Source organism: Silurus meridionalis, chromosome 25 (assembly GCF_014805685.1).
Source record: "Silurus meridionalis isolate SWU-2019-XX chromosome 25, ASM1480568v1, whole genome shotgun sequence".
NCBI lineage: Eukaryota > Metazoa > Chordata > Actinopteri > Siluriformes > Siluridae > Silurus > Silurus meridionalis.
In genome coordinates, this window is record NC_060908.1 from 3792871 (window position 1) to 3819338 (window position 26468).

The window sequence follows — 26468 nt, forward strand, 5'->3', positions numbered from 1 at the left end:
CTTATTGTTGACCATAATGTATATACACCGTTCAGGTGTAACATTGACATTATAAAATTATAAGCGGTAAAGTGAATAACACTATCTCTTCAGCATATGACCTGTTAGTAGGTGGGATATATTATATACTAAGTGCGTATGAATTATTTAATGATACAATACATTTGTTGTTTTGGACTCACGTTTGCAACATCTGTATGACATTTTTTGTTGAGTGTTTGTCAATAATGTGTATTATTTTACATCACCAGCAGGGGGAGACATTGATCAAGTCATTAAAAGTAATGCAAATTAGTAGAATAATTAATTCAGGATGGACAGGATTAGAAATTAGTTTATAAGAGGGACAGCGCATGTAGGACGTTTTGGAGACACGGTGAGGGAGGTGAGATTGAGATGGTTTGGACATGTGCAGAGGAGGCACATGGGGTATATCGGTAGGAGAATGCTGAGGATGGAGCCGCCAGGAAGGAGGAAAAGAGGAAGGCCAAAGAGGAGGTTAATGGATGTTGTGAAGGAAGACCTGCAGGTAGTTGGTGTGAAAGAGGCAGATGTAGAGGACAGGGGGATATGGAGAAGGATGATTTGCTGTGGTGACCCCTAATGGGAGCAGCCATAAAAACAATTCATTCAGTGTTCCACCCTTTTGCAATTTCCTTTATCATGTCTGTTCCTTAAATATACACGCTTATGAGAAGAATTATGCAATATTTGGTTACCAACAGCCTCCAGAAACAGCCCCACTGGTGCTTGGGCATCAAGGTGGCAGTGCTTCACAGCTTGGATATGGTTACACAATGATGTCCACAGTTTGGCATTTTTGCCTGATTCAATAGAATTGCCCAGCTAATAATTTCACATCCAACATTGAGATGTAAAAACATTTCATTTAGGTGCCTTCAAATCAGCTATTTCTTGGTATTTTTTATTAAAAAATATTCTGTAATAATAAAAACAATGCCGTGATTTAGAAATCCGATCAGCCCATATTTTATTCACAATAGAACACAAAAAAACGAATGTTTAAACTACAGAAATGTAACATTTCAAGGACAAAATAGGGTTCACCAATCTGAAAAAAAGAAACATCCACAAATAGTGTCACAGCTTAAGAACAATCTATATAAACATTTTATTTATCAAAAATGTCTTGTATGTTGCTTAACAGTAAGAGATGTATTATGTGTACACTCCTGGGAGACCTAAATAATATTTCAACACATTGTTTTTTCTTTGGATCAAGCAGAAACGTCTTGAGATCTATTTTGAACCTGTAACCAAACTGATCAAACATTTTGGGCTGACTTTATTGAAACAATTTAGTGTTATGAGAAACAAAATTACATTTTTACTTATAGAAATGCACGTTTTTCTGGTATTTTTGTGGAATGTAAAACTTAAATTTTTATTTTGCAAAAACTTACATTTGTATCTGCTAAATATTTAATATATTTAGGCTTGAATATGGTAATTCCAATAAACTTTTCCTCTGCAGCAGAGGTAGCTCTTGCCCTTCCTTTCATTGGCTGTTTTTTTTTTTTTTTTTTTAAAGCGTTTGATAGTTTTAAAGGCTACATTCGGGGATACATTTAACATTATTTATATTTATATTTAGTATACTTATATTCTTTAGGTTTTTCGAATTGATGGACTGTAATTTCTTTCAGTAATTATGGCCTCTCTGTTTTACTTAATCGAGTGTTTCTTGTCATATTATGGATTTGTAGTTGTAGTAGCACTAATAAGGGGTATTAACCGCGCGTGTGTGTGTGTGTGTGTGTGTGTGTGTTTTTTTTTTTTGACGTATAATTTTACTCGACAATAGAGCCGGCGGACGCTAGGACTTGGTCACGTGGTTCTTTCTTGACGTTCCGTCACGTGACGTAAAGTCAGCTGATCTCCACGGGTTCTGGCGTTTAACTTCGTCCTTCACTGCAGCGGCGGATTTCGGCCTCTTTATTCTCCGAGTGCCTGTTTGTCTTTTCTGAAATAAAAACAATGGCGAGTCAGTCTCAGGGCATACAGCAGCTGTTACAAGCCGAGAAACGTGCCGCGGAGAAGGTCGCTGAAGCCCGGAAACGTGAGTTGTTTTATTTGTTTTAATAAGGTGTTATATGACACCGAGTCGAATGAATCGATTCGTACGGAAACGGAGCTGCTTAGCTATGCTAACTGGCTAGTCATCAAAACAGAAAGACTGCAGCATAGATATGATGCGGTTGCTTTAAATGCTATATTATGAACGCAAATGGTCGAAATTCTATAAAAAAAATAAGAAAATAAATGTATTTTAAAAAACTAAAAACGAGCTCATGGTTATACAGAGAAACCCCATATCTGATTAGCTGCCTGGATCAATTGTCTTTATTCTCTAATCTATTTTATAAGTAAAAAACGTACACGGTTTAATAATGTGAGAACATCTGTGACTAAATGTTTCTGTCAAAGAAACACCTTTTGGTTTTGTCATAAGGGGGTACTAACTTATGCACTCGCCTGTATGTGTGCGCGTGGGATCCCAGAGGGCAGGATTTCACATCTTGTTTTTTTTTTTTTTTCCTCTGTATAAATGATAATGAAATAAAAACAAATAAAGCTCGACATAGTAGTTGTTAAAATGCATTGCAATTTTATCCAGTAGTGTAGAAAAGTCTTAAAATATATCACACAAATTATAAAAATGTCAAAATGAGAAAGTATTCTAGATGACTTCCAGACTTTTCCCTTCGTAGATGTTTAAAATCAGACTAATTGAAATGCCTAAAAAGGTCTTAAAGAATAATTTTTCTTATTTCCAAGACTTTTTCATTCGATTGACTCAATAGGCCCACATTACTCACTTCCCTGTTTAATTCCCCCTGTTTCTGCTTTTTCTGGTGGAACATTTGTGCAAGAAAGGATGTTCCAGAAAGAAAGAAAAATCAGTGCAGATCATTTCCCCTATTCTATATTTCATATATAGTTCAAAACAAAGGCGTTTGAGGAGTTTTGTTTTTAAAGTCTGCACGTGTTTTTATTCGCAGGGAAAAACCGGCGCTTGAAGCAAGCCAAGGAGGAAGCTCAGGCAGAGATCGAGCAGTACCGTCTCCAGAGGGAAAAGGAGTTCAAGACCAAGGAAGCTGCGGTGAGTCAGAACGGACAAGAAGATTTTTCCATCTGATGATAAAAATGTAGGCAAAGACGTTTGTGAAATATTTGGGTGACCAGATATTACTGTCACATGAAACCTACAGTCATTGAAATTCACATTAGTTTTCAGTTTATTACATTTATTTTTTGTGAATAAAGTTGTTTATTAATGCAGAGATACAGAAAAATATCTCGCACCTTGTCGTGTTTTAAGTTTATACTTGTAAATTAGTGAAATATTAGTTTTATGTAATATAATCTATATGGACGAATGTTTGTGGACACGGGGTCTTGTGCATCCCATTCCACGTTTAGTCTCCATTTGTTGTTATAATAACCTTCAGTCTTCTGGGGTGCAGTCAGCATTCACATTCATCCCAAAGGAGATCTTCCACTCCACCATATGTAAAGCACATCTTCATGGAGCTGGATTTGTGTACAGGGGTGGAACAGGGAACAGGCTTGGGTCTCATAGTTTAAGTGAAGGGAAGATTTTAATGTTACTGCATCCAAACACATCCAATTCCACATCCACATTCCAGCTTTGTGGTAACATGTCTTTAAAGTTGTGTCTATAGAATGTTATATATTAAATGAATTTTTTATAAATCTGTGTCCTGATTTATCTATTTGTTTGTCTAGACACATTAATTTATTTCTCATACTTATTTATCACACATTTTATTATATATTTTTTAAATTAAAGGCACTCGGATCCCACGGCAACTCTGCCGTAGAGGTAGACAAAGAAACCGTGGACAAGATGAGCCGCATCCAGAGCAGTTATCAGCAAAACCGAGAAGCTGTAATGAACAACCTCTTGAAGATGGTGTGCGACATCAAGCCAGAGATCCACACCAACTACCGCGTCGCTGGATAAACCTCGCAGAAGAATCACTGAGGCAAAGACTTGCCTTGTACAACCATACAGATGTTCCAGCCGTACATACGTATTTAGTTTTACAGATGTGACAGGTAGCTGTAATACTGAGTCATACAGCTTTCCTGTGTTTACTACATTTCAAATGAACACACCAGGTTTTGGTCAGTTCTCTCAAATTAGAAATGTTTTATTGTTTGTAGCTTTAGGTGAATTATATTTATATTTATATCCTTTCGATGGTGATGGCGGTCCTGCAGTGGTTCAGTGCATGTCTTTGTCTCTGCATCGTTAAACCTGTTGGAATGTAATAGCAGTGCATATGTCTGTCCGGTTTGTGCATTTAGATGTGCTTTGTGTTGTTCATAATAATTATTAAAAGAAAGTGTTTTATTTGATTGCTACAGAACCATGAAATGATCTTTGTGTGTATATATAAATATCCATCGCACATACATGTTCCTTAAGTACAACCTCGGCGTGGGGAGGAAATGTATTTGAAATGTATTCACTTCCTCGTTCCCTGCGAAAAAGAAAAGGAAAAAAAACACTTAATTTTTCTTCCCTGGAGTGTTTGTGACAAGGATAAAAAACAAAAAAAAACAAAGCTCGTTTCTTTTTTCCTCTGTTTTTTTCCTCTTGGATGTGTACCTGACATTCCTCTGTAAGATCTGGCTGTGAAAATACAATAATAATAAATGGTTGTGTGTGTGTGTATGTGTGTCTCCGTGTCAAACTGATTTTTATTTCTGTTTCAAGCTTTTATGAATAACATTTACAATTTTGTCGGTATATTATATAGTTTAATTGCACTATAATTCATTAAACTATTGCATCATCTAGAATCTATTTTATATACTAATTGTTTAGTTTTATATTGTATTTTCTTTCAAATATTTATATTTACAATCTTAAAAGTGTGTGTTATAAACTTAAACAGATCGACTCCCTGTACAAGATATTTTATCGTAGATCAACAAAAATAAGTCCTAAAATGGTGCGCATGCGCGGTGAAGAAACGCCTGCTGTCGTAAAACCCATGGACACATGTGCAACTTTAGTGCGCCTGTGCACTGCAAATCCGGCATTAAGGAAGTAAGAGCGTGATTTTGTTTCAAAATAAATGTCCTGTCCGCCAGTATATTTAACCGGCTACGTGGATCACAGTTTATAACACAAATTACAATCATATACTCTTAATGAGCTTTAAAAAACAAACAAAAAGCTTTTATATATTCGCTATTAATAATTTAATGCAAGCGTATAAATTTAGGCTATATTTTAAGTTTCGAGTTTAATTATACCTTTATGAATGAGTTTTTCCCGAAACATCATTACGTTTTGTTAATCAAAACGTAAAGACTGAATCGTTTGAATGATTTATGATTTAACAATTCTGTCGAATTTTGCAGTAATATTTTGAAATTATATTTATAGACTGATCCTGATACTAAACAGTAAATAATAAAAAAAAAAAGGTTAGTGTTTTCTTTTTAAGTGCTTTATAGTTAAATATGTTTTAGTTTGGATTTATCCGTACTAAAATAAGTTGATATTTAAATTAAGGGTCACATTTAATAAATTGCATCACAACCCTGTTAGATACGTGAGGACTTTTATTATTGAAAGGAAACATATCTCTGAATGTCTATGGCTTCTTGTGTGATCTTTTACTAGCATTCTGAGTCTTCATACTCGGGGAATGTGCATGAACACATCTGTTTATTTAACATAGTTTATTTTTATATTGATATATAATCAAGGGTTTGTTTTGGGATTAAAGGTAAGTAAATCTTAATCTAACTTCGGTGTGTGTGTGTGTGTGTGTGTGTGTGTGTGTGTGTGTTAGGTTTGACCTCTGAACGATATGAAGTTCAGTTTATTAATGGACGTTTTTTGGACAGGTTTATTTGAATGGAAAAAATCAGGGTAATTTAGGGCTTTTTATTTTTGTATTATAATTATTTCTGTTCGAATGAATACTTGTAGAATACCTGTTCTATAATTGTTTTCAGTCATTCCTAACATGTAAACCGATCTATTTTTACTCTCATTAATGATATAAAAAAGATTTCATTCTTGTTTTGGATTCATTTCCTATCTCAAGTCATTAAAGTCATTTAAAGTAGATCCGGCTTCAAATCACCGGTTTATATTCATGCGCTCACGCGGGTGGTTTTTAATAGTAACAGCCCAATCACAGCGATTTTTGTGGCGAAAGCTTATAAAACGTTATATAAAGTTTATAAATGTGATATTATTTACCAAATAACAAAATTATAACTGTTTGAATGTTTGTTAAATCTTTATGAAACGAGTCTCCTTTTTCTAACACCAATGTGTTTTATTAAAAATGTAAATTATTTTCCTCAGTAATGAAATAAAAAAGCAACAGGAGAACAGGAACTAGTTTGTTCTTCTAGATGCTCCTCAACAAACCAAGAAATGAACAGAAAGAACCACTTGTTATTCTTTATGTAGAAAAAAAAACTGTTCTGGTACACGAAGCATAAAACACTCTGTAGATGTGATGTAGGGGGGAAAAAAAGCCACCAACACATCCATCAAGGTGTTGAAGTACCTCTATCTCACACCGCCTCAGCATCTTGGTCCTCACATAGATTTTTGAAAATGATTAACATTTTATTTGTCCTCGAATGTTGTGATTTTGTGAATCCGTTGTTTAAAAACATACATTTCAAATTCGGCTCATTTACGGTTTCTTACCGTTGTGCTGTGTGACTTTGAGTTATGTGGGTTTTTGTGGGACCTTCGAACAACTTAACAAAGAAAGAACATAACTGATCAACCGTGAGCATGGAATCCATCAGTAGCTTCATCCGACATTATGGCGTCGCTCTGAGAAGTCCATGCGCATCACTAGGTGGTTTTCCACCGGGCCCTTTAAGGAAAAGATTGGAGTCCCCAGTTTTATATCTTTTATATAAATATAAGCTGCAAACTAAATCTTCATACAAACATCACGGAACAAACACGACCTGCTTTTCCCCCATTTTCCTACAGATCATTTGCGATCGAATAATTTCTTTACCCTCGTTTGCATCGCATTATTTATCCTCTGCGCAAACTGAGAATAAAAAAAAAAGAAGAAAAGAACGAATGAACGCAAACTACACGCAACCAAATTTTTTTCAAGAGTTATACAATGATACACATCTCTTCTACATACATTTGGTTCTGATTGTTTCTCCTGGTGTTAAATAACATGTGACTTTATAAATAAACGACTACTGTCATAATGAGTGTACGTTTAGATTTGAGGTAATTTTTGTTTGTTCACGTCTGAAGAACGGTAATTACGAGAATCCAGCAGGTAATTATACGTGCTTGCGTTTGTCGCACCTGAAATAAGCAGTGTTTTATAGCTCCTACAAAGTAGTTAAGTGAATATGTCCGTTAATCCTTCTTTTGTAGTTTTATTTTAATCGAAATACCGTCAAGGTGGCACTATTCTCAAACTCTTCACAAGTTCAGCTCTCGGATCATCTCTGAATTTGTTAAATAATTTAAAATGACAAAAGATTGCTAATTTACGAACATTGGCTTTGTACATGTACACCCTGACCATCACACGTATATATACTGTCTGAGCATCACCTTTCATTCGCTCATCTATACAGTAATTTTAGTTAATAAACATAATAAAAACATTAATGTCGCTTGTCAGTTGACCCAGAGATTAAAAGTCCTGAAGACTTTTCTGTAGCGGAAAAACCCTTGACTGCGCTGAACATAAATCTTTCCATAAATATTACATAAAGTCACCGTGATAACGATTATATACGTGTCGCAGTGTTAAACAGCATGGTTTTAAAAATCCGATTGTTAGAAGCTTTAGAGCTTTCATCGTAGAAATCTGTTACTATGGAAACGATAACGTATTAGACGGAGCGTGTTCGTATAAACCTGCGATTTACTATAAGAGCTGTTCTATACGCCGTTATAGTAAATGAATGCTCTCCCGCCGGTCTGAGAATTCAGTCATGCTGTGATACGAGTACTTCAAATATTTGAGGATTAATGTGGGTGGACTGGGTAACATAAGTCTTTTGTTTGTTTTTGTCATTTCGGGTTTATATGAATAAAAAGGGTTTGCGAACGAGATGTTTGAGGCTTTAAGATGTTCGTATCATATTTTTTTAATCCCAGAAATCCTATAAACAACAGTCACAGAGATTTAGTCATTAGCAGAGCAACCGTTTTTGAGATTCTTTGTCGGAGAAGTCAAAACTACTTTCTTAGAAATGAATAAATGTTACACACAATGGACTTTTTTTTTGTCAATATATAAACAAGTATAATAAACCACAAACGAAGCAGCTAGGTGTTTTAATGTCTGTAATACTGTATTTTGAAAAACTTTTTTTTTGTGTGTTTAAAGTTTTGGAAATGTCATTGGTGTGATGTGAAATTCAGGATTTTGGAAGTGGACCAAGGTGTTTGTTTGTGTTCCTTCTCATATTCCAGAACAGGCGCTCTTTGTACCTCGTCGTGTACCACGGAAAATCCTAATAGTGAATTTCCCACACAAAATACATTCTCGGAATAGGGGAAAATATGTAGGACCTCTTTCACTTATTAGAAATAATAGTTAAAGGAATAACTGAGCAAATTGTGAGAGGAAAAAATGCATGAAATTAGCAAGGAATAAAACACGAATGGGTGCGGCATTAAAATACGTAGCTATTAATGCTGCTTAACACGTAAGCAGCATGATCAGATGCATTTGCAGGTTAAAGCTTTGTTTAAAAGTTAAGCAGACAAATCTAACACATGACCCAGAAACGTTGCCAAAATCAGACACAGTCAGAAGAACAGCAAATATGAGGACACGGGCAGAATCACAAAACCAGGAAGCGAGAATAGAATCAACAACCAGGAAAGTGTCCACAGCAAACAAAGGCTCAGTCAGTCTAGCAAATAAACACAAGACAATACTTCACAATGAGAGAGTGTTGTGAAAGTGCTTAGTATGTGTGTAAACTGAACTGAACTGCACTATCGAGTGACTGTGAACGTGAAAGTGGGTGTCAGTGATGGAGATTATCATTCAGATCAGCCATATTTGTAGTCTGATGATGATTCCAGTGTCTATGACAGTTGGGTGGTCAGACACAAAGCAGAAATACTTAGTCAGATTACGATGCAAGTTGATACGTTTCAGTTCGATTCTCAGGATCCTTTGAACACAATTTTAAGATTGAAAAGACTGAAATTTCAAACAACTGTGATTTAAAAGATTCAAAACAAAATAAATAAGTTTTACCATCTATTAAAAATCACTAAAGAGAAATGTTTAAGCTCTCCCAGAAATTTCATTAAATAAACAAATTCTGTGATCCCGTGGAAAATGATGGAGGGCTCGAGACTACACTGAGGCATTAATTTGAAATAGTAGGCAAAGTAGGCTAAAATGCCTGATTTCTTCGATTCTCAGGCACCGTAGGTCTCAGCAGCATGGAGCCAGTATTGTCAGAAAGCTATTGAAGACCAGCCAACTGTTTAAACATGCTGATATAACATATAATAGGAGTGTAACGGTACATGTATTCGTACTGGTGCAGGGTTTTTCAGTACCAACTGCAAACATTTTTACTTGCAAAACATTGTTAAAATCTTGAGTTTTCTCAGGAACGTATAAAGTGGTGGACCGCAAGTTTTTACAATTGTTTTTAAACAACAAAGCATACACAACAATGCCAAAAAGTTTCTTAAAAAGAAACTAGATTTGGTGTAGTGCCACTGTGGCTACTCACTCCGGAAATAAGATGGGACTCGAACCCACAGATCCAAAGTCCAATGCTTTAACCACTAGGCTACCACCTGCCCTCATCAATTCTATTGAAAAGATATTACATAAGGAGCTTTACATGAAGTTTTATATTGTGTAAAGTCATGTAACATGTAACACACCTTTTCATGTTTGATTTGTGAAATCCCTGTTCACTTTGTGAGAAAAGAATAAATGAGTATAGAGTCAAAAGTAATAGTCAAACTTCACTCTGCACCGAAAATGCACGTGCTTCAGAAAGAGGATCTGTGCTGTGCTGCTTATGTAATACGAGCGACCAAAGTCTTTTGATTGGCTTTATACCTGCCATTAGAAGGCAAAGGCAGGAGAAAGATCACACGGTGAGATTAGTCGCGAGGGATCATTTTCGAAAGGTCGGGCCACACTCCACATCTGCACACGCCCAAGATCCAAGTTCCATTTCTCTGTGCGAAGCGCCGCTTTATGTGAGCGCTTCTAGCTGACAGGACCTCGTCGTTTACTAGTGAAAGTCATACAGGAAAGAGAGAGAGAGCAGCGTCAGGGTGAGTCGGACCTGCTGTTTTGGGTTCAGATCGATGTGTTTGGGTCTAGCCTGAGCGCTTACTGCAAAATAATATCGTAATGTAAAATAATTTAAAAAAAAACTTTATTTTCAGTGGACAATGAAGTGAGTGTTGCGTACTATCTCTTATATCATGTGAATGTGTGACTGCATTCAGTTCCTTATTTTTTAAAAGTACTGTACTGTGGCATTACGATTGTCAAATTCAATCGGATAATAGATATATTTATCGCAAAAAACAAAAATATATTTCCTTATATGTCCTGAATTTTGGACAAATTCGTCATTTACATTTTTATGTTTTTATTTTACATTTCTTTTGGTGGATTATTCAGTTTTTTAGACGCTTTGTGAGTTGGGGAAAAAAAAGGTTATAAATGTTAAATAAAAAGAGCATTTTTTTATCATATTTGAAATTCTGGTGTGCAAGTATCATGCATACTTTTAAAAAAAAGTTGGAAAAAAATTAAAATAAAAATAAAAAAACAACCGTAAAGAGAGACATGGTTTAGTTATTTTCATGCACGTTTCCAATCCTGTGCTTATTTGGCATGAAGAACCACAATCCTGGATACATTACCAGTGGGAATTTCACAGCTTTCTATGGAGACTGTGTGTTTTTACGTCGTACGATCTCCACAAAAAGCTAAATCCGTTCTCGTATTCGAGGTAGGAACTTCTCTAGGGTCGTTCTGGTGTGTGTTTTTATCTTCTAAATCATGTTGGTGCGGACGCAGTCGTAATAACATGAAAAGGAGACGTTTTGTTTTAAACACCCGTACCCTCTGATGAACTACTTTCTCATACGGAGGGAGTGTGAATTGTTTATTATACGTCTATTACATGTAAAATAAGCAGTATTTCATAAACAGCCATCAATAAACGTACTGTAGTACACTTGAACATACTGTGCAATTGGTTTCACTGAGTAACTACTGCGATATTACAGTGACGTTTCAGGAAGTAAACTGTGACTGACATGGTTTTTTGGTTTTTTTTGGAGAAAAAGAAGCCTGAGGTGGTGGGAGCTGTATCTTTTCATTATCTGCGCTCTCTGTCAGAGCTGTTTCTTGTCTTATTATCCCCTCAGGCTTGTTCTGCCCTTTTAGGAAAGTGTATTATTCTTCCATTAGACCTCCATTTCTTTTAAATGGCTACATATCGGATTAGAGAGAGGCAGAGTGTTCGAACGTGTAGCCCTGGGGGTCAACAACGGGATTCAACTAGTAAAGGTTAAGCGGATGTTATTTTCCAAATTCTACTTTCCATGTGTGGTCATTGACATACATGAGAGTGTTTGGTGGGGTCGTATTTAGCGACGCCGTGTCACCTGGATATCGGACATAAGTACAGGTCGTACTGATTCGCTTGTCGTTAGGATCTTAAAGCCATAAAACTACACATCAGAAATGATTGGATACCAGTAGTGGAATACAATTTCACGTTTTATTCATTCGTTTGTTTGTTGCAGGAAAATGGCACACGGGCATCACAACCATATGCCTTCCCCAACCACCATGGATCATTCAGATCACACCATGGGTCATTCAGATCACACCATGGGTCATGGATCCGGAGGAAACCAACACATGATGATGGTGAGTACTCATTGCGACTAAATGAATTTGATAGATCTCTAGATAAACAAGCTAGGCTAAGACTGGTTTTACGGTTCGCCATTGGGTCACGACGTAACGCTCTTTCATACACTTATCTAATCAACCAATCGTGCACACAACCATGCAGGAACAGGTGAAGAAAAAGAGAAAGGGGGGGGACATGAGATCTCGGTTATTTTGATCTCAGCATGTTTTTTTTGTCCGAGTTTTCCAGAATCGTGCCGATCTCCCGGGATTCTCACGCGCAATGTTCTCTGGAAAAAAAAAATACACTACATGCGTTCAGCAAGAAAGCTTGCTGGCATTTGTAAATAGTCTGCTTGAAAGTTGAGGGAAATATAAAACTTTGAAATCGTGACAGAAATTACTGTCAGATCAGTGACCGGGTGAACACTTTAAATGCTTTGAGCAAGATGGAGTCATAAAAATGTTTTGACTCTCCTTTTTATGGTTCCTTTTTCACTGGGAATTGTACATGTAGTGTAAACTTAACAACAATTGTGGATGACTCGTCATAAATGTTTAATTTACTACTTTAAATGAATAATACAATAATAAAATAGTTTTTCAAACATTTATTATGTAATTTATTAATACAAACTTTCAGATTTTTCTCTCAGTCCGTTTCCAAATGAAAAGTCGCAAACCTTCGAGGTCGCAAGTGTCAAGGTCGCAAGTATTGCTGTTCCACTGTGTATGTTTTGACCAAATGTTCTCATTGTACTTGCTGCTTTGGGACGATATAAATAAATTATTTCATTTGTTATTGGACTCTTCAGGCACCACATTTTTATATTTTACACTTTTAATACTAGTACAAGTTTGCGTTGGGTTTTTTTCAATTTTTTTTTTTTATCATAATTCCAAATATTTCCATAATATCCAATATTTATTGTTACTCCGGAACAAGTAAGACATTAGTTCTTGCGACTTCTTCCAGAAGCATCTGAAATACGCACCTTCTCCTGCCATATGTGTCTCAGTTGTTACCAAAGCAACATTAGCAGTTTGTATTTAATAGTTAATACTGTGTGATTAATCACATTTGAGCATTCAACATCGCTGTAGGATTCATTTATACTGCATTGTAATGTAAACGATGCCTGTCTTTTTTTTCCCTCTGTGCAGCAAATGACCTTTTACTTTGGGTGCAAAAATGTTGAGCTGCTGTTTGCTGGCCTGGTTATAAACACACCTGGAGGTGAGTCCAAACTACTTAATTACTTAATTGTTAATAAAATGTGCAAAGAATTACATTTTATACACGTAATATAGGGAGTTGCTTCTAAAAAAGTTTGAATAGTTCTATTATTATTAGATTTGTGTATATTATATGGACAAAGTATTGGGACACCTGACCTTTCCAGCCATATGTGGTTCAGCTCCGAACTGTTCCCTCAAAGCTGCTATGGAGCTCTGAACTCAACCCTATTGAACGCCTTTGTGAGGAATGTGAACGCTGACTGCACCCCAGACCTCCTCACCTACAGCAGAACCTGCCGTTACTAACACCCTTGTGGCTCAATGAATCTCACACAAATTTCCACGGTTTCTGGTGGAACATCTTCCAAGAAGAACGGAGTTTATTAAAGCAGCAAATGGGGATGAAATGCGGAATGTTGAAAATCACGTTATCATTTTAACATGCTTCTGTGTGGTGTGACGTCTTTATTCAGTTACCACGGTTACCAGCATGTTCCATCACCTCCTTTATAAATTCTTTTTTTACTTTTTTTTTTTTTAACAGTTACAGCTACCACGTGGGTCAGCTTACATACGTATAAATATATGTAATTCACGTGTATATATGTATAATTACGTATAATTACTAACCATAGTCCATCATGTTGCTATGTACAGTCAGCTTTGCGTTACGTTGTCGGTCACAGGGATGTGTACTTTCTAAGAGCTGTATGGCAGGAGTACTGGGGATTTTACACGTCTTTTGGATCAAGTTGTTTCTTATAGCTGAGCTAAACAGAGAGACCAGGGTCTCAAGTTGCTCAAAACTAAAATGAACAATAGTGGACGAGCACGAGGTTATGTACAAGGAACAGGATTGAGCAGTTAATTCTCAACTCTTCTAATCCGCGTCTGTCGTTCTTTTATCACGTGACACCCTTAAACGGCAGTTCGTTACACAGGAAACAGAATTGAGTAGCTCATCTCACGATTCCTCTGGGTCTTTTTTTCACGACTCCCATAGAGGCTACGCACTGCGTATATGGGAGTCGTAAAAAAAAAGAACAAATGACTCCGACTAGACGATACGAGAGGTGAGCAACTTATTCTGTTTATCCAAATTTGTCCTTAGCTGCATTGTCATGTTTTCATTATTAGGAAGTTTGTGTATTTGGATGTGTGTTCGGAGATCTGCTTATTAAAAACTGGGGAAATAATTTGTTCATTTTGATGAACGAGATTCAAAGAACCAAGTCACTACAATCTTCTTCTTCTTCTTCTATCGGCTTCTCCCATCAGGGGGCGCCACAGCGGCTCATCCTTCTCCATACCCCCCCTGTCCTCTACATCTGCCTCTTTCACCCCAACCACCTGTATGTCTTTCCTCATCACATCCACAAACCTCCTACTTGGTCTTTCTCTTTTCCTCCTTCCTGGTGGCTCCATCCTCCGCATTCTCCTACCGATATACCCCATGTCTCTCCTCTGCACATGTCCAAACCATAATTCCTGATCCACGTATTTGATTTGCCACGTTTTACGCTTGATGCCCTTCCTAACGCAACCCTTCCCATTTATCTGGGCTTGGGACCAGCACTAAGAGTGCCCTGGCTTGTGCAACCCTAATAGCTCTGTTAACCAGGTCACTACAATGATCCGATCTACTCATCACTACTTATAACAGCACAGACCACTTGATCAACATCTTACGCTACAATGTGCTCATATTCAGAACTACTCATTTCCTCCTCTCAGAGATGGTAGGAGCCTGTTTCGGAGTGTTTCTATTGGCTGCGTTCTACGAGGGACTAAAGATCGGACGTGAGGTCCTGCTGAGGAGAAACCAAATCAGCGTACGCTACAACTCCATGCCAGTTCCCGGCACTGATGGAACTGTGCTCATGGAGACCCACAAAACAGTCGGGTGAGTTCGCCGGGTACATTATACAGCGTAGACTTTACATTTGCACAAGAATCGCAAGTTCATTGGATTTTAGCCTCAAAGTCCTAAAGACGCTCCCATTAACAACCTCCTTGCGTCATTTATAGTGCTCTATAATGATAAAAGATCTAGTCATGGCTCCAGGCTGTTCTAACAAGAAAAACTTTTCTTCTGTTTCTTTCAGACAGAGGATGCTGAGTATGGCACACGTTTTTCAGACTATACTTCACGTGGTCCAGGTGGTGATCAGTTACTTTCTTATGCTGGTGTTCATGACCTACAACGGCTACCTATGCATAGCGGTGGCACTGGGAGCCGGCGTGGGTTACTTCCTGTTTAGCTGGAAGAAGGCAGTCGTGGTGGACATTACAGAACACTGTCATTAAGCCTGTCCTCGCCCGTGTCCTTTCTCTCTCTCTCTCTCTCTCTCTCTCTCTCTCTCTCTCTCAACATATACAAATACATATAGGGGAGAAAAAAATTACCATCACAAACATACAAATAACAGGAAATGATTCAATTATTTCATATTATATTACTCCCAAAGGCACAAACACACAGTGTCAGGCTGCTCCAGATTTTATTACGTTTTTTTCTACCCATAAGTTTTATCATATCAAGTTTTTATCCCCTTCACTTCACATTCAGGATTATCATATTTGACCCAGTCATATTTTCAGCTTTCATCCCTCACAGGCCTTAAATTCTACCTCTTCAGTTGTAAAATGATCACATGTCTGAGGGTTTTAAAGGGACTAAACCTTTTGCCTTAAAAAAAAAAATATATATATAGTACCTAGTGACATACTACAAGATTTACTGATTCTCAAAGGAAAGAAATTATCGGAAAATACACCACCAAGTGTCTTTTTTTTTTTTTTTTTTTATCATAATTGCTGAAATATCACAATCAAAGTCTCGAAAGAGAGGAAAAGAAAAGAGATCATGCCGCCTGTCTGGCTTTGGAACTCAGTTTCAGTTTACAAAGCTGAATTTTTTTTTTTCTCAACAAACAGAGAACAAACCATAAAATGTAGACAATCTGATGCCAGTGTCTTAGTGATGATTCCTTTTTTTATAATTTGTATTTGAAATATTCTATTACTGTCAAGTATATACGAGTCTATTGTTATTTTAGTTACTGACATCATTACCTTTTATCTAATGTTATAAATGCAGCAGACATACATGTGCTCGTCAAATGAGATCTAATTAAATTAAATGTAATTTATAACGGCTGCTGTTTTTATTGCTGCTGCTGCAAAAAACTGATCCTTTTTCCTTTTGGTGCTGAAGCTCACGGTGCACGTACCCTGAATATCTGTACGGTCATAAACATTTACAGGCAATAAATTCTGATTTCATAAGGGTCAAGGCTTTCGCAACTGCCGATGCTGCACGTCTTCAGGTTTATCCTGCTCACGTGTCGGGGCAGATAGCAGGTAAAACTAAAGGTCATGTCATACACTATTTTGCCAAAGGTATTGGGTCACCTGGTCATAATTATGTGCTTTTTGAGCATCGCAGTCTACATTTAGTCCCAATTTGCTCTTCTAATTTCCTTCACTCTTCTGGGAAGATTTTGGAGTGTGTTTATGAATATTTGTGATAATCAGCCACAAGGGTGTTATGAAAAGCAGGTACTGATGTAGGTGAGGTGAGGAGACCTGGGGTGCAGTCAGCATTCATATTAATCCCAAAGGTGTTCAGTAGGAATGAGATCAGAGCTCTATAGCAGCAAGATCTTCTTCTCCAAAGTATGTAAACCAGATCTTTAAGGAGCTCACTTTGCTTCATTGCCGTGCCAAAACAGGTTTTGTTATTACAGCGCCATCTAAAGACGTCCTGTACAATTGTGTGCCTCCAGCATTGTGGTAACAGTTTGGAAAAGAACCACATATAGCAGGAAATTTCCCCACTGTGGGACGAATAAAGGTTTATCTTATCTTCGGAAAGGTCAGGTGTCCCAATACTTTTGGGAATATAGTGTATTTTGTCAGGACTGTTTGGGAGAGGAAGATTTGACAGAATTGCATCATCTACCAGGAACCATAATGTGGCATCAAAAAGTTTAAACTAGCGCTGTTTAAAAGACAGTTAAATTAACCATGTTCACACACAATCAACTTTAAATTAGTTCCCTACAGCAATACAGTGCACCCAGAGTTCCTTAATCTTCTGGAATGCGTCCTGGAAGTCACGTTTCTGGATCTCCGCAATGGTGTCAAAACTACGACCTTTGAGTTGGATCTTCATCTTCAGGAATGGAGTTTGCAGGAGCAAAATCTGGCAAGTAGAGTGGGTTGGGAAGTGAGATGGTGTTGATTCCCGGCGAGAGACTCACGTGTGAGGAGAACTCGGTGACAGGGTGCGCGCGTGGTCCGAATAGCACCAGTCGCACTGCTTCTGATGTACACAGGACGATGTCTTTTGGCACACTGACTTAAGTTTGGTGCTCCCTTTGACTGCGCGTGCAGGCTTGTGCTGCCATCTGTTGGCGTGTTACTACAAAACTAGTCTTGAAACTTTTTGATGCCGCCTCATATATTTGAAATCGGTATTTCCCTCGCATATCCTAGTGATGTTAGGAAGCTGGGGTCAGACTGCAGTATTCCCTGGAGCACAGAGGGTTAAGGGCCTTACACAAGGGCCCCAACAGTGGCAGCTTGGCAATACTGAGGTTTGAACTCCCAACCATCCAATCAGTAACCCAGAGCATTAGCTAGCACTCAGGGTGAAGTGAAAAACACATTTACAGCTGCGTGCAGAGAAAAAAAAAAAACTTCTGGACAATCAAATTTGTGAATTTGGAAGTTCTGTGGAATAAATGATAATGATAAGACCCATGATTACAGTGTGAGTATTATATAATATAAAAAAAATTACTCCTGAGACTAGAAGTCAGACCTCTTTAATATCATATTGTATAATCATTTCTCAGTCAAGGCCACATTAGTCCCCTTCAGAAGAAGCTGTGAGACAGGCAGGTATGTACATTCAATTTATTTCTAATCATTATTAGAACTAATTACAAAAAGCTTCAGCATGGAGTGGCTCTGGGTTCCAAACTTCACAACTAAGAACAGTTTCCAATCAAAACAGCACCGATGCAGAACACGCCTAAGATCTGTGTCGTTTTTCCTGAGTTCGTTCATTTACTCAGAACTGGAGGTTCCCGAAGAAAGACGGGAGTGTGTTTGACTTCGGATGAGGTTTGTATCCTATTCGCTCGTGGATGGTTTGCTCTCGGGTTTTTCCGTCCGAAGTGCTCATCTCGCTGGGTGTAACTCCGACCACGTCCACTTCGTCTCGCTGTTTCTTTCGGCTCTGTATCAGAAAAAGTGTAATGAGTAAAGGGCATGGCTACAAGAATCCAATAGTGACGATTCGTTCATTTTAAACGAGTCTTTCATTTGACTCAGAAGAACGACTCAAAGAGTGATTCACTCATCGTCTACTGGACACACATGAGCAAAGCATTGTATCTCTGTAGGTTCTGCATGTTCATCTCATGAGTCCTCTGGTTCCGAGTCGTTCGTTCTTTTGTCACATGACTCATATAGACGCTACACTATGCACTAGATCAGGTTTTTCCGAATCTTGACATTATTGTCAAGTCAAGAAGTCTATAGCTGATGCAGTACACAATGAATTGAGACGACATTTCTCCAGAAGCCTGGTGCTACACAAAACAACATAGTGCTACACAACAAAACAGAGCTAAGGACTAAAGTAGTCAAGTGGATTGTGCGCAACTTAGACAGACACAACAAAATACACAAAATAGCACCGACTAGTGTACCTCCTGTATAATAATATGGTATACAAAACAATGTGCAAAAAAAAAACTGTAAACAAGAGTGTATTTGTAAACACACAATTTTGTGCAAAACAGCATGTAAACAGTTATAATACAGGAGGTGCTCTAGACATGGATGTGTATGAATTGTGTTTAGTATTTGAGTGTTTCGTTTTCAAGTTTGAGTTTGTAACAGTTCAGTAACACACAGTTGAGTGAGTGGGGGAGTGTGTGAGTGTATGTTCAGTTCTGTGTGTGTTGAGGAGCCTGATGGCTTGAGGGAAAAAACTGTTACAAGGTCTGTTTGTGAAGTGTGTGTGTGTGTGTGTGTGTGTGTGTGGTCATCTACAATGATGATGGCTTTGCAGATGCAGCGTTCCAATATTTATGGGAGTCAAGTGACTGAAAGTCACAGACCAGAAGATATAAGCAACTCATTGTGATCATAATTTGTCCTTAGCTGCATCTTCATATTTTCATTATTGGAACTGTAGTTAAAGGTCGTGTATGTAGACGTGTTTGGGGGTTCTGCATATTGAAAATGTAATTTTTTACTTTATTTCTGATCAAAATAATTAAATGATTTTTTTTTTAAAGATCAAAATGATCTGATCTTCCCATCACTAGTTACAACCCACCTATTAGTCACTGGAAGGAAACCAGAGAACCCGGATGTAAACCTTATTTTCATTATTATGAGTAACAGAGCATCTCTACACACCTCCAGCTCTTTCTTCACACTCTCAAACTCCTCGGTATCATCCAGCTTCAGCTCCAGACGAGTTGGTTTTCGGCGAAGCATCGTTTTGTTTATAGGCTTAAATAAATGTTAAAATAATAAAAGACAGCCCATACCTCCTGGGAATACAATACAAGTGGATAAATAGTAACTTTAGAGTAATGTGCAACACAGTTCTATTTAATTTAGTCATAACTGTGTTCCTGGAAGAAGAACATCAGCTCCAGCATGCAGTCTGTTGTTGTACACTAGCTAGCTAGCTCAATAAGCAGGATTAATGTTCAAAATACAAACATAAAAATTGTAGAAATGTATGTATTTTGAAAGGAATTGTGTATTTTAGTATTTTACTAAATTTAACATTCATATAAAATATATAAAAAACATTAAAAACGCCTTGTATTTGCGCACGCTTACCCAAGTTGGCGGATTTTTTTTTCTCTTAACCGGAAGTTGGATTTCTGGGAAATGTAGTTTTTCTTCTGTGTAGTTTTCTAAATCGTTTCTGTATGTTTATTTTATTATTTACTTTTGCGAGAAATCTTTAAAATGTTGTGAAAGCACGTTTATTTGTCACAAATCTTTGTCCACATTTTTATAGAATAAAACAAAACATATTAATTGTACATTTTTTTAAATAAAACAAAACACGTAAATCTTTTAACATCGTTTTTATTTTAATAAATGAAAACAAAACACGTGCATTTGTTATTTGTTATTTTTTTAATGTTATACAAGTTAAATGTAACAGCGCGAAATAAAAACGTCATCGCTGCGACGGAAACGTTTATGACATCTTTTCTTCGCGACACAAAAAATGGCGGCGGTTTTCGTCGTGCACTTATAGTTATCTCACTAAAAATATTCTTTCAAAATACGTCCACCAGTAATGAAAATTTATTTGTATTAGATATATAGATCAGTTAGTCCTCCTTTTAGCTACTTCCGTTTGCCGGTGAGTGATAATTATTTGTACTTTTTTTTCATACATTTTTCAGTGTTTGTTTTTGATGCACGAGCCTCAAAAGAAATGAAAGAACTCTTCTATTTATATTTTAATAACTCTCCCAATTTCTACTTGAAAAACATTGCTTTAAAAACAAACTGATTGTGTTGCTTCACGTTCGTTTTCTTTTGACTTAGTAAAAGCAACTGTGCCGTTTGAAAGATGTCGGATGAAGACGAAGCCCCTTTGGTGAAAAAGACTCGAATCTACTATGGAAGTATTGAGGAAAAAGAGAAGGAGCGTCTTGCCCGTGATGGAGCCGGTTTATCTGGGAAGGATGCGATTAAGGCCGCAATTGAGGCTGGGAATATTAACATCTCCAGTGGTAAGTGTTCCACTGAATGGAATGACAGCTTCTCTAGTTGAGGTCTTTATTTGGATGGGATAACTTTTGCAGATTACCAGGATCTCAGTTTCTTGAATACATTTCAGAGATTATGGAGATAATCAATTAAAATGTGGATGAATGGATACATATATGGTTAGATGGTAGATCGATTGGTGAATGGATCAAAGGATAGATAGATAGATAGATAGATAGATAGATAGGTAGATAGATAGATAGATAGATAGATAGATAGATAGATAGATAGATAGATAGTTAGTTAGTTAGTTGTTTGGCTGGGTAGATAGATAGACAGACAGACAGACAGACAGATGGGTGGGTGGATCAAATAATAGATGAATGAAAACTTTATTAATCCCAAAGGGGGACTGTAATGGTGTAATCTAATGAGGTTAAATTAAAGGATTACAATGAGAAAGAGAGTACATTTATTATTTAAATAGAATAAATAAAAACATGATACACTGTTTACTGCAGTGCAGTCAGGTGGGAATCTGAGAAATGCACGTGAAGGTGCTTTAACAAGGTAACAGTTTTTTGGGACAGGTGGGAACATACATACATAAGGAACTGTACAGGTGCACCAGCAAATTGTAATATTAATAAAAAGAGAGAATAAAAGTATATGATTATATCAGTGCCATCTGATGTGTTTTAATAACATGCCGTGTCAACATCCCGCCTCCTCATGTAAGCTTAATAACATCTAATAAGACTTTTGACCATTATTTATTTCTCGAAACTTTTTTCGAATGTCTTTCTGTGAACATTTTCAGGGGAGTCCATGGAGATGGAGGAGCGTGTGAGCGAGCGTCAGGCTGAGGTACTGGCTGAGTTCGAGCGCAGAAAAAGAGCAAGACAAATCACAGTCTCTACTGACGATACCGAAGTCAAAGCATGCCTGCGTGCCCTCGGAGAGCCGATCACGCTGTTCGGCGAGGGCCCTGCTGAAAGGCGTGAGAGGTGTGGTCTTGTTCTTTTTGTATCTTTGGCTTTAACGACGTTTGTATCCATTAACCATTAATCCATTTATGAACGAACACGTGCCTTTTTTTTTACAGATTGAGGAATATTTTGTCCGTTGTGGGTCCGGATGCTCTAAAGAAATCGAAAAAGGATGAAGAGAAAGCGAAGCGGGCCAAAGAAGACGTATGTATTCTCGCTTCTTATTTGGTTTATGGTTAATATTAATTCTCAGGCTGACAAAGTTTAGCGCTGTTTCTTGTTCAGTCTCAGCAGACGTGGTACCATGAGGGTCCCATCACCCTGAAGGAGGCACGTATCTGGCTGGCCAAATACTCACTGCCCAAGTAAGAACAGCTTTTTCCAGTAAAAATGCAAAGAATGCCATGTATTGTGTTTGTGTTTTTTCTTGTTTCAAATTTTAAATATAAATTTAAAAAAAAGGTTAAAAGTCAAACTAGCTTAATGTGAATGTTGTCTCAACTGTGGTTAATTTTTTTTCTTTTTTTTTAAAAACAATTGAACGCAGTATTATACTCATTCATATGAAGTCTGGATCTTTAGAACCATTTTTTGCGTATGTAATATCTTATCTCAATATCTTGAACTGGGTCTAATTCTGAGGATTTCTTTCAGGGCTGCGGAGAGGCTGAACGCTGCTCACGCTTTGAGAGAGATTCCTGAATCTACACGCACTGTACGACAGCAAGAGCTTCACAAGACACTCAGGGTGAGCTGATATCTCCATTCTCAAGAAAAGCAGCACATTCCCTGTATTTTAATTTACTTTATTTTAATTGTTTACATTTCCCATCAGAACCTGAATAACTTCTGCAGTCAGATCGGAGACGATCGTCCGATATCCTACTGCCAGTTCAGCCCGAACTCCAAACTATTAGTCACCGCATCATGGTGAGTTTGGCAAGTTGTGAGTTTTTTTTGCACCTTAACTGGCGTCATTTTCTTATTGAATAACTGTACTGTGTGTGAATTAGGAGTGGCCTGTGCAAACTCTGGAACATTCCAGACTGCAGCCTCGTCCGCACATTAAGAGGTAAGTAAGTAGTCCTTTAATTGCACCAACAATTTTTTATTTTAAAATATCCCATGAGTAATTTTCTGAATTCATTTTAAATTCAGGTCATAATACCAATGTTGGAGCAGTCTGCTTTCACCCACAAGCCACGCTCACTCTGGACGAGTCAGACGTCAACATGGCCTCCTGTGCCGCAGACGGATCTGTTAAGCTGTGGAGTTTAAACAGGTTTGTGTGTGTGATTTGGGTCTCCTAGTTCAAATGAAGGGGAAAATTAAACGCTACCGCATCTAAAGGTGTCCTATATAATCGTCTCCAACGTTGTGGTAACAGTTTGGAAAAAAAACACTTATGGCTGGAGAATTCCAGTGTCCCAATACATTTGATAATATAGGATATTTAGACGTATAATTAAACTTGTTGTAAAAAGATATATGTTAAAATATATAAAATGTCAAATATATATATATATATATATATATATATATATATATATATATATATATATATATATAGCCACTGATCAGGCATAACATTATGACCACTTGCCTAATATAGTGTTTATACCCCTTTTGCTGCTTAAACCTTTGAGCATCAACAGCATGAACTTCTTCAGCAATTTGAGCTACAGAAGTTCGTCTGTTGGATCGGACCACACGGATCAGCCTTTGCTCCCCACATGCATCAATGAGCCTCAGCCGCCCACGACCATGTCACCGGTTCACCACTGTTCCTTCCTCGTACCACTTTTAATAGATACTGACCACTGCAGATCAGGAATATCCCACAAGAGCTGCAGTTTTGGAGAAGCCCTGACCCAGTCGTCTAGACGCCACAATTTGGCCCTCGTCAAACTCACTCACATCCTTACACTTTCCCATTTCTCCTGCTACTAACACTCAACTTTGAGGACAAAATGTTCACTTGCTACCTAATAAATATATCAGTGTTCTTCACTTCACCTGTCGGTGGTCATAACGTTATGCCCGATAGGTTTCCCCAGATCACCACACACACAGTCCTAACTGCATCTTCAGTAAAGGTTTTATTAACTCGTATCTCTGCAGTGATGAGCCCGTTGCAGACATCGAGGGTCACTTCATGCGGGTGGCTCGTGTAACGTGGCATCCTTCTGGTCGCTTTCTGGGCACAACATGGTAAGAAACTCCTTAACTATAAAGTGTCCATTTTATGGCTACACAAAGTTACGTAGTGTTGCTAATCCCAGTCCCACCACTTTTAGCTATGATAACTCGTGGCGTCTGTGGGATCTGGAGGTCCAGGAGGAGATTCTTCACCAGGAAGGCCATAGTAAAGGTGTTCATGACTTGCATTTCCATCCCGATGGCTCCTTAGCAGGAACTGGGTGAGATTTTTTTTTATGGTATTGAGCACTGATGTTAATGCTTAACTGACAAATATTCAAGTACACTAATAGAAAAAAGGAAAGAAAAACACATGGTTTTTAATTGATATGTCATTATTTACAGTATAATAATTACACCAACATGTAGCCTGGCTTCTTCTGCTAGAGTTCAGAATTATGTTTAGAAATAGCTATACACAAATATCAATTTCTCATCTCTCTAATCTCTTCACTTCCAGCGGTCTGGATTCGTTTGGTCGCATATGGGACCTGAGGACCGGTCGCTGTGTCATGTTCCTGGAAGGTCACTTCCGAGAGGTCTACGCAATCGACTTCTCCCCGAATGGGTAAAAAAATAAAAAATAAACGAAAATTGGTACAGAATTCTGTTCGGGATCCAAAAGAATGACGTGTGTGTGTGTGTGTGTGTGTGTGTGTGTGTGTGTGTGTGTGTGTGTGTGTGTGTGTGTGTGTGTGTGTGCGCGGTGCAGCTTTCACGTGGCTACAGGGAGTGGCGACAACACATGTAAAGTGTGGGACCTGCGGAAACGGAAGTGCATTTACACCATCCCCGCTCACCAGAACCTGGTGTCCTCTGTCAAGTTTCAGCGTAAGTGTCTGGACTTTCCTTTTGAGTCCAATTTTTTAAAAGGTTTCTTCCTCGTACCATCTCGGGGTCTTTTTTTCCTTGCCGCCATCACCAACATGGGGGTACATGTTTAGGGACTGATGTATGATGCTAAAATTTATATTCACAATTGATTACATTTTGCTTTGGGACAATGTCCATTTTTCAAATTGTTTCACAAATAAAAGTGTATTGAACTTTTTAACTAATCAGATTCAAGGCTTTATAAGTGTATGATGTAATATATATTGGGGCACAATCAGGCAAATGGGGTCCTTTTGGATTCTCAGGAATTGCTGGCTATAATATCAAACACATCAATATGTTGTCTGAGAGTTTGTGCGCAAATCTGTCACATGATGTAAATGAACGGTTCAATGGATATAGAGTTTATATGAAGTCATCATTGTAACCAGGAGATGTTTGATTAGATTTTGGAACTTGGGTTTAATATCTGTAATAGTTCAGCATCACTATGAAGGATATTTGTTGGCAGTGGAGGCATCGCTTTCGAGTCTTTCTGTTTATACTCTCCCCCCCGCTTTGTTTTCCAGCTACAGACGGTCATTACTTGCTAACGGGTGCTTATGACAGCATGGCAAAGGTGTGGACTCACCCTGGATGGTCTCCTCTGAAGACCTTGGCAGGACATGAAGGGAAAGTGATGGGACTGGACCTGTCTCCTGATGGACAGCTCATTGCAACCTGCTCATATGATCGCACCTTCAAACTATGGGTGGCTGATTGAATATGATCGCGTGGTCTGTTTGTGTAGTTCATAATCTTGATTTTGGAAAAAGAACATCATTCCAGTCAAATCTGAATCTTTATCATCTGATTATGTTTGAGTCCCAGATTTTTTTGTTTTTTGTTTATTTCTCTCTTATTTTTGTTTTTTTTGTACCCAACAGCATAGATGCTATTTCAGACATCTTTGAACGTATTTTGCAAGCTTTATTCAGCTTTTTATGTCTCTCCATTGACCTTTTTGTTTTTATTAAAAACATTAATGCAGTTACTTGTCCTGTCTCGTCTTTGTGGAGGTCTTGAGTTCCAGTTATCTGATGCCACACACGATAGAGCACATCTTACGGCTCAAAACTGCTCACTGGATTGTTCATTGCTCTGTAAAGGACTGAAACTGCATTTAACTTTCCTGTTCCCTTGCAGATTTTTTTTTGAGAGTCTGGCCCAGTATTGGAAATGAGTATTTGAAAAATAAATACTTCTTTGTGACATTACAGTATAATCGGATGAATACATTAAATATTTCTTTAGCTACATTGTACATTTTCAAAAACAGTGGTAGCAGTAAATCCAGTCTGATGTGACCTTTTGTCCATTTTTTGAGTTTTCCCAACCACTATATGCTATTCAAGATGTTTCAGTGATGATGAACCAAGCTTCCATTTAGAAAGGTTCTTTCTCAAGGTTTTTTTTTCTCAAAGATCTGCATCGTGCACATACAGGATGTTCT

General features: G+C 37.7%; 4 protein-coding genes across 7 annotated transcripts in view; 3 read left to right on the top strand and 1 right to left on the bottom strand.

The window, feature by feature from the left end:
• Positions 1-1869: 1869 nt before the first annotated feature.
• atp6v1g1 (ATPase H+ transporting V1 subunit G1) lies at positions 1870-4726 on the top strand. Its single transcript, XM_046838484.1, has 3 exons — positions 1870-2080; positions 3024-3124; positions 3836-4726. The coding sequence occupies exons 1-3, from the start codon at positions 1999-2001 to the stop codon at positions 4007-4009; spliced, it is 357 nt and encodes a 118-aa protein (XP_046694440.1). The 5' UTR covers positions 1870-1998; the 3' UTR covers positions 4010-4726.
• Positions 4727-5628: 902 nt separating this feature from the next.
• The window catches only part of slc31a1 (solute carrier family 31 member 1), a 31428-nt gene continuing 10588 nt past the window's right edge, over positions 5629-26468 (top strand). Inside the window, exons 1-5 of one of the 3 annotated variants that reach the window (XR_006924359.1) lie at positions 5629-5792; positions 11837-11963; positions 13113-13185; positions 14922-15090; positions 15293-15556. Coding sequence is in view for 2 of the 3 variants with exons in the window: in XM_046838988.1 (XP_046694944.1) it covers positions 11841-11963; positions 13113-13185; positions 14922-15090; positions 15293-15494 (567 nt within the window). In the remaining variant the exon portion in view is untranslated. Of the gene's footprint in view, positions 5793-10128; positions 10346-11836; positions 11964-13112; positions 13186-14921; positions 15091-15292; positions 16340-26468 lie in introns of those variants that run through there. The other 2 variants (XM_046838988.1, XM_046838989.1) reach the window with 2 other exon arrangements.
• cdc26 (cell division cycle 26 homolog) lies at positions 18004-20208 on the bottom strand. Of its 2 annotated transcripts, none has more exons than XM_046838990.1 (3): positions 20064-20208; positions 19629-19765; positions 18004-18435 (listed from the first exon to the last, which is right to left on the bottom strand). In XM_046838990.1, the coding sequence occupies exons 2-3, from the start codon at positions 19707-19709 to the stop codon at positions 18268-18270; spliced, it is 249 nt and encodes an 82-aa protein (XP_046694946.1). In that variant the 5' UTR covers positions 19710-19765; positions 20064-20208; the 3' UTR covers positions 18004-18267. The 2 variants fall into 2 exon arrangements, with proteins under 2 accessions (XP_046694946.1, XP_046694947.1); XM_046838991.1 differs by having other exon boundaries at positions 19629-19724; positions 20064-20167.
• Positions 20429-26005, top strand: prpf4 (PRP4 pre-mRNA processing factor 4 homolog (yeast)). Its single transcript, XM_046838982.1, has 14 exons — positions 20429-20601; positions 20790-20977; positions 21775-21961; positions 22060-22147; positions 22229-22308; positions 22598-22691; positions 22779-22873; positions 22957-23015; positions 23102-23225; positions 24065-24154; positions 24241-24363; positions 24603-24710; positions 24855-24973; positions 25546-26005. Exons 2-14 carry the CDS (start codon positions 20815-20817, stop codon positions 25737-25739), a joined length of 1524 nt encoding a protein of 507 aa, XP_046694938.1. The 5' UTR covers positions 20429-20601; positions 20790-20814; the 3' UTR covers positions 25740-26005.

Bases quoted from the DNA above. Each gene is read 5' to 3' on its own strand.
- atp6v1g1 (XM_046838484.1), top strand. From the start codon at position 1,999: ATGGCGAGTCAGTCTCAGGGCATACAGCAGCTGTTACAAGCCGAGAAA. The intron at 2,081-3,023 runs GTGAGTTGTTTT...TTTTATTCGCAG, and splicing joins GGTCGCTGAAGCCCGGAAAC to GGAAAAACCGGCGCTTGAAG. The intron at 3,125-3,835 runs GTGAGTCAGAAC...TTTAAATTAAAG, and splicing joins TCAAGACCAAGGAAGCTGCG to GCACTCGGATCCCACGGCAA.
- cdc26 (XM_046838990.1), bottom strand. From the start codon at position 19,709: ATGCTTCGCCGAAAACCAACTCGTCTGGAGCTGAAGCTGGATGATACC. The intron at 18,436-19,628 runs GTGTGTAGAGAT...TTTCTGATACAG, and splicing joins GTGTGAAGAAAGAGCTGGAG to AGCCGAAAGAAACAGCGAGA.
- prpf4 (XM_046838982.1), top strand. From the start codon at position 20,815: ATGTCGGATGAAGACGAAGCCCCTTTGGTGAAAAAGACTCGAATCTAC. The intron at 22,692-22,778 runs GTGAGCTGATAT...ATTTCCCATCAG, and splicing joins AGCTTCACAAGACACTCAGG to AACCTGAATAACTTCTGCAG. The intron at 24,974-25,545 runs GTAAGTGTCTGG...TTTGTTTTCCAG, and splicing joins GTCCTCTGTCAAGTTTCAGC to CTACAGACGGTCATTACTTG.